This window comes from Hemitrygon akajei, chromosome 5 (assembly GCF_048418815.1).
Source record: "Hemitrygon akajei chromosome 5, sHemAka1.3, whole genome shotgun sequence".
NCBI lineage: Eukaryota > Metazoa > Chordata > Chondrichthyes > Myliobatiformes > Dasyatidae > Hemitrygon > Hemitrygon akajei.
This window is the reverse complement of record NC_133128.1, coordinates 94,679,859-94,687,614: the sequence shown is the minus strand read 5'-3', so window position 1 is coordinate 94,687,614 and position 7,756 is coordinate 94,679,859. Positions and strand designations below refer to the sequence as shown.

General features: G+C 44.2%; 1 protein-coding gene across 1 annotated transcript in view; it reads right to left on the bottom strand.

Annotated features, from left to right (window-relative positions):
- Positions 1–351: 351 nt before the first annotated feature.
- LOC140727222 (pleckstrin homology-like domain family B member 1) overlaps positions 352–7,756 on the bottom strand; it is a 63,993-nt gene continuing 56,588 nt past the window's right edge. The window contains exons 3-5 of the mRNA XM_073044489.1: positions 2,471–2,545; positions 2,003–2,126; positions 352–617 (exon numbers count right to left, since the gene is read on the bottom strand). Of these exons, the coding sequence (XP_072900590.1) occupies positions 352–617; positions 2,003–2,126; positions 2,471–2,545 (465 nt within the window). The remainder of the gene's footprint in view (positions 618–2,002; positions 2,127–2,470; positions 2,546–7,756) is intronic.

The window sequence follows — 7,756 nt, the reverse complement described above, 5'->3', positions numbered from 1 at the left end:
TTGGTGATTAGTGAGGGCATCACAGGTTATATGGAGAAGGCAAAGAATAAGGTTGTAGGGGGATAGTAAATGAGCCACGATGAATTGTGGAGCAGACTTGATGGGCTGAATGGCTTCATTCTGTCCTGATGTGTTACCTTCTTATGATCTTATGATTTTTGGACAAATGTTCTCTATTTTAAGGATGAAGGCTCACTGACTATTAAGTGAGGAAAGAACAGACCATCACCTTGACTAGCTTTCTACGTAAGTCAACAGAGCTGGTGTAATGAACCGTAGTATAATCATTAATGTTATTACAACATTGTCATCCAGTGTACCAGACACACTGCACACGGGTCGTGGCCCTTGCTACTTTAACTCTGACCAGCCAGGTTTTTGGCAGCCTTTCTCTGACAGTAGGACTGGGGAATGAATGAAGGACAAGCCCCTACCTTGGGTCAGTTGTGTGGGCTCCTTCACCACAAACCCATCCATGGTGCAGTAGTTCCCACATGGGTACAGCTTAATCACACCGTCTTCATTTTCGATGTAGCAGTGTTCGGCTGCCACATCCTGGCCTTGTATTATAATATCCTGTACAGTGGCAGCATCTTCAGTGCCGATCCTCGTCTTGCCTGAGGAACAAACACAGTCCTTCACTCAGTGGCTGTGGGATTGATGAGTCTTAGTCCTCAAGCCCCTCTCCCAAGTCGCTTAGGATTTACAGTATTGGAACCACCAGCCCTTTCTTTCTTTTTCTCTTTGACTAATTTCACAACCTCAGTCAGAATCAGGTTTAATGTCACTGGCATATGCTGTGAAAGTTAATGTTTTGCAGCAGAAGTACATTGTAACACATAATAAAAATGTTAAATTACAATAAAAAGTATATTGAAAATAATTAGATGATGAGTGCAAAAAGAGAGGAAAAATAGTGAAGAAGTGTTCATGGATTCATTTCCATTCAGAAATCGGATGGCAGAGGAGAAGAGGCTGTTCCTGAATCACTGAGTGTGTGTCCTCAGGCTCCTGTACCTCCCTCCTGATGGTAACAATGAGAAACGGGGCATGCCCTGGGTGCTGGGGATCCCTAATGAGCTGTTTTGAGTTATCACCTTTTCAGGTTGTCCTGGATGCTGGAGAGGCTGGTGCCCATGATGGAACTAATAGAGATTACAACTTGCTGCAGTTTTTTTCTGATCCTGTGCAGTGACCCCTCCATACCAGATGTTGATGCAACCAGTTAGAATGCTCTCCATGGTACATCTATGGAAATTAGCTAGTGTCTTTGATGACATACCAATTCTCCTCAACTCCTAATGAAACGTAGCAACTGTGGTGCCTTCTTTACAGTTGCATCACTATGTTCGGTCCAGGATAGATTTTCAGAGATGCTGATACCCAGAAACTTGAAACTGTTCACCCTTTCACTTCTGATCCCTCAATGAGGGCTGGTGTGTGTTTCCTTCCTCAAGTTCACAATCATTTCCTTGGTCATGTTGATGTTGCATGGAAGGTTGTTGATGTGTCAACCAGCTGATCTCTCTCACTCCTGTATGCCTCCTCATCACCATCTGAAATTCTACCAACAATAGTTGCGTCGTCAGCAAATTTATAGATGGTGTTTGAGCTGTGCCCAGCCACCCAATAGTAGGTGTAGAGAGGGTAGAGCAATGGGCTAAGCATGCGGCTTTCAGGTGGAGGAGGAGATGGTATTTTCAATCCACACTGACTGTGGTCTCCAGGTGAGGAAGTCAAATATCCCTTTGCAGAGGGACCTTGCTAGCTTTATCTTTTCTTCTTTTTGCAACATGCCACTCCTGAATTTTGATTATTTTGTCTTTAAACAATTCCCTCACATCGGATGTGGACTTGCCCAATAACAGCATCTCCTGATGAACTCTCACTAGCTCATGTATATTAATGTTTTTGCACGCTCTCCAGACTAATGGCATCCACCTGGAATGTGACAAAGACCACAGTGCACACCGTGCCAACACTCCCAGTGCTGCTCTCATACCTTCATTAATGGGGATGAGTGTGATGGCAATGCTCAGCCGTCCGCGCCCGAGACTCACGAGGTGGGGTCTCTCTGACTGCATCTTCAACCCTTTTCCAATGTCAATAATGTCCAGCGGGGTGCTCTGTGAATGAAGCAAACCCAGTGTCACTTCCACTGCAAAGGAAGACTGCACTTCCCTCCCACCTTCGTGTTTTGTGTGGTGTCTGAAACAATATGCCTGCAATCCTGCTGTAAGTAAGCTTTTCATTGTACCTTAGCACACCACACTGAACTCAACTTCACTTGACTCTTATGTTTACAATACATGATCTTTGGTGAAGCTTGAGTGATAGGACAAGAAATGACTCGTTTAATCAATTTGCTTTCCAAGTAAAGGGCAATTAGAGTTCAATGTTACTCTGCGTTTGGGCACTTTTTAAACTCTGGTTCGTGTTCATAATATGTTTCTCAACACCAGGCACTCACGTTCAGCATCCACAGGTCATTCTTTGGCCCCTCCTTTTCTTCCAATACTTTCTCATCTTTGGACTTTTCTGGTTCCTGCAGATTTTTAAAAAACATTAAAGTTTTAGTTACAAATCCAGACAATGGAAAGAATGTAGAACTGGAAACAATTCAGCTCGCTGTAAGCCATCTTCATGGAGCAAGCAAGCCAAGTAGATTTCCCAGTTTGAAATGCATCATTGAATAATTCTCTGCCAGAACTGTAGAGCTTTAGTTATAGTAAGGGACTGCAGAGGAGGGCAAAGGTGACCTTATCAAGGTGTATACAATCACAGAGGACACAGACAGAAGGAGCGTCTAAAACTAGAGGGTGTTAAAACTAAGGTGAGATGGAAAAGATTTAAAGAGAACCTGGTGGACACAAAGGGTGATGGGTTTGTGGAATAAGCTGCCAGGTCGAGGTTGAGGGGAAGTGCACAACAGAAATGTGAAAGCTGTTGAGGAGCCTTTGCATGGTGTTTTTGGATAGGATTTTCCCGTTGAAGTAGGGAAAGGATGGTAGGATGAAGTACCCAGGTTTTGACAAGCCACGTGGAACATCTTGTCAAGAGGAAGAAAGAAGTTTACTTAAGGTTTAAGAATCAAGGATCAAACAGTTATAAGGTACCCTGGAGGGACTTAAAGAGCTAGAAGGGGACATGAGAAGGCTTTGGTGAATACGATTTAGGAAAACCCCTAAGTGTTTCACACATATGGGAAGAACAGGAGAATGACTATAGTGAAGGGAGGACTGATCATGGATAAAAGAGAAGACGTGCCTGGAATCGGAGGAGATGGCGAGGGTCCTTAATAAACACTTTGCTTCAGCACTCACCAGTGAGAGGGATCATAATGAATGTGAGCAAGGCGAAGAACTGGCTAAATGCTGGAACATGCTGAGGTTAAAGAAAGAGAATCTGCTGGAAATTTTGGAAAACTGTAGGATAGATAAGTCCCTGGGGCAGGACAGGATCTACAGGAAGTGAGGGAAGAGATTCGGCGATGATCTTTGCATCCTCATCAGCCACAAAAGTAGTACCTGCAGACTAACAGTGGCATTTGTTCAAGAAAGGGAATAATCCTGGGAATTTTAAACCAGCAGTGGGAAAACTATTGGAGAGGATTGACAAGTATTTGGAGAAGCATAGTCTGATTTTGGATAGTCATCATGGCTTTGTGAGGGGCTGGTCACGCCTCAGGAGTCTGATTGAATCCTCCGGGGAAGTGATGAAACAAATTGTTGACCGTGGAGAAGTGAATGTGGTGCATATGGATTTTATTACGGTGTTTGGTAAGGTTATTTGGTGAGAAATTCAGGAAGCATGAGGTTCAGGGAAACTTGGGCTGCAAGGATTCAGAATTGGTTTGCACATAGAAGGCACCGGGTGGTTTGTAGATGGAGTATATTCTGCCTGGAAGTCTGTGACTAGTGATCTGTCTGGGACTCCTGATCTTTATAAATGATTCTTATAAATGACTTGGATGAGGAAGTGGAAGGATGGGTTAGTAAGTTTGTAAATGACACAAAGGCTGGTGGTGTTGTGGACAGGGTAGAAGGCTGGTGTAGGTTGCAAAGGGACATTGATAGGATGCAGAGATGTGGCAGATGGATTCACTCCAGAAAAGTGCAGACTGGTAGACTTTGGAAGGTTAAGCACGAAGGCAGAGTACAGGATTACGGGGTCTCGGCCCGAAACATCGACAGCGCTTCTCCCTATAGATGCTGCCTGGCCTGCTGTGTTCTACCAGCATTTTGTGTGTGTTGTTGTTTGAATTTCCAGCATCTGCAGATTTCCTCGTGTTTACAGGGTTAATGCCGGGTTTCTTAGCAGTGTGGGTATCCAAAGATCCCTCAAAGTTGCCATGCGAGTTGATAGGATAGTGAGTAAGTTATATGGTGTGTTGGTGCTCATTAGTCAGGGATTGAGTTCAAGAGCTGCGAGATAGTGTTGTATCTCTGTAAAACCTAGTTTGACCACAGTTGGAACATTGTGTTGAGTTTGGTCTCCTCATTATAGGAAGGATGGGGAGGCTGCATGGGGTGCTTATCAGGTGCTACCTGGAGTGGAGAGCAAGTCTTATGAGGAAAGGGTGAGCAATCTTTTACCGTGTCTCTCTTTGGAGTGGAGGAGGATGAGAGGTAATTTATAGAGGCGTATAAGATGCTAAAAGGCAGAGAGAGTAAACAACCTACACCTTGTTCCCAGGGCAGGAATGGCTAATATGAGTGGCATAATTTTAAGGTGATTGAAGGAAAGTATAGGGGGTGATTTCAAAGGTTGCTTTTTCACACAGAGTGGTGGGTGTGTGCGGCGTGCTGCCAGGGTGGTGATAGAGCAAGATAATTAGGGACATTTAAGACGCTCTTAGACAGGCACATGGATGAAAAATATGTGGGAGGGAAATGTTAGATTCATATTGGAGTAGGTTAAAAGGTCCTCAACATCATGGGCTGAAGGGATCTGTGCTGTTCAATGTCCTTTATATTTTAAGATTTACCAGTCTACCTATGGAGCTAGAACTGGCTGCATAATGGCTTCAGAGCCATAGAATCATAGAGTTATACAGCATGGAAACATGTCCTTCAGCCTGACTTATCCATGCTGAATAGGGTATCCACTAAACTAGTTCCAATTGCCCAAGTTTGGCCCGTATACCTCTATCCATGTACTTACTGTTTCCACTGTTCTTATTATATCCACTTCCTCTTCCATGTACTCAAAACATTCTGTATAAATACACTGCTCCTCAGGTCTCTCTGAAATCTTTCCCCTCATTCCCTAAACCTACGCTCCCTAGTTTTGCACTCCCCTAACCTGGCGTGCCATCCACCTTATCTGCACATCTCATCATTTTAAACACTTCGATAAGGTCGCCCTTCATTCTCGTACGTTCAAGAATAAAGACCTAGTCTGGTCAGCTTCTCAAATCAAGCCTTCTGTCTCAGTAGTATCTTTGTAATTTGTTTCTGCACTCATTCCAGCTTAACCATGTTTTTTTTTATATATATAATAGGACGACAAAAACACTACACAGCTCTCCAAGTGCAACATCATCAATGACTTACACAAATACAACATAACGTCCCAAACCCTTCACTCAATGCAGAGTGCTAAATGCCTTATTGCCTGCTTGTCTACCCGTGATACTGTTTTCACCTGAGGTTACTCTATTCTCCCTGATACCTCGACAATTCACTAAGTTCTACACTGGTTTGACGATCCCAAAATGAATCACCTCACACTTCTCTGTATTGAAATGTATTTACCAATCGTTAGCCCACTTTCCTAACTGATCAAAATCCCCTGCAATCTATGATAACCTTATAAATTTGTGTCATCTACAAATTTACTGATAAACCCCTCTGCATTTGCAGCCAAATCATTTGTATTAATAATGAATAACAAAGCTCGCAACACCAAACCCTGTGGCACACCACTAGTCACTGAATCCATTCTCAGAAAAACTCTCAACCTTCACCCTGAGCCAATTTTGAATCCACTGATCTAGCTCTCCCTTGATTCCACAGGACCTAACCTTCTAGACCAGCCTACTTTGCATGACTTTGTCAAAGGGCTTGCTGAAGTCCAAATGGACAACACTCACCAGTACTCTCGTCTATCATTTTAGTCACCTCATCAAGAATCTCATCAAGCACAATTTTCCATGCACAAAGCCATATTGACTCCTCCAATCAGACTTGGTCCAATCAAACACTGGCAGATCCTGTTGCTCAGCTTCCCTCTCTTGATGTTCTTGCTACCTTCCAGCTGTCAGGAACTTTACCAGTGGCTCGAAAAGTGCTTCCGCAATTCCTTCTCTTGCCTTCTCAGAATCTGATGATACATTCAGTCATGTTCAGGGATCTATCCTTATTGATCTGTAAGGATGTTCTCTGCACTCTCAGATGTACTTTCCCTCTGGTAATGTGAATTTTATCCAAAACATCTCCACTTGCTTTTCTTCTCTACCAAGCAGCCATGATTTTCTCTCCAATAGACCCCAAGGAGAAATATTCATTTAAAATTCCTCCCATAGCCTTTGTGTCAAGAAATAAGCAATACTGTCCAAGGAGATCAAGTCTCTCACTTGCCACCCTTTACTCATATCTACGGAAAGCTCTTGGGATTTTTGTGAACCTTACCAGCCAGATCCATCCTGACCTCCCCCTTAAGCATATTAATCTTTTATAGTCACCAAAGGATTCAAAACAAAGATTTACTCCAATACATCAAGCTGTTAAATCACAGTTATAAAGCTGCAACGGCTGAGTCCCTTTAAAGGAACCCATTTCTAATATTCCTAAAATAAAAAATCTTTTTTAATTTTCTCCAGACTCCCATCAACACACCCCAGATTCCATTACTCCCTACACACGAGGAGAAATCTACAGCATTCTAATAATGTACCAACCCATCTTTTTGAGATGAGGAGGAAACTAGTGCAGCGGCGGAAAATTCACAGGGGAGAGCATTCAAACTCCACACAGACAGGATTAAACCTCTGTCTGGAGATGTAAAGCACCAGGTCCACCAGCTGTGACACTGTGCACCAACACTGGGGATCAGACCAGTTCCACCAGCTGTAACACTGTGCACCAACAGTGGAGATTCAACCAGTTCCACCAGCTGTAACACTGTGCACCAACACTGGGGATCAGACCAGTTCCACCAGCTGTAACACTGTGCACCAACAGTGGAGATTCGATCAGTTCCACCAGCTGTAACACTGTGCACCAACACTGGGGATCAGACCAGTTCCACCAGCTGTAACACTGTGCACCAACACTGGGGATCAGACCAGTTCCACCAGCTGTAACACTGTGCACCAACACTGGGATCAGACCAGTTCCCACCAGCTGTAACACTGTGCACCAACACTGGGGATCAGACCAGTTCCACCAGCTGTAACACTGTGCACCAACACTGGGGATCAGACCAGTTCCACCAGCTGTAACACTGTGCACCAACACTGGGGATCAGACCAGTTCCACCAGCTGTAACACTGTGCACCAACACTGGAGATCAGACCAGTTCCACCAGCTGTGACACTGTGCACCAACAGTGGAGATTCAACCAGTTCCACCAGCTGTAACACTGTGCACCAACACTGGGGATAAGACCAGTTCCACCAGCTGTAACACTGTGCACCAACACTGGGGATAAGACCAGTTCCACCAGCTGTGACACTGTGCACCAACAGTGGAGATTCAACCAGTTCCACCAGCTGAAACACTGTGCACCAACAGTGGAGATAAGACCAGTTCCA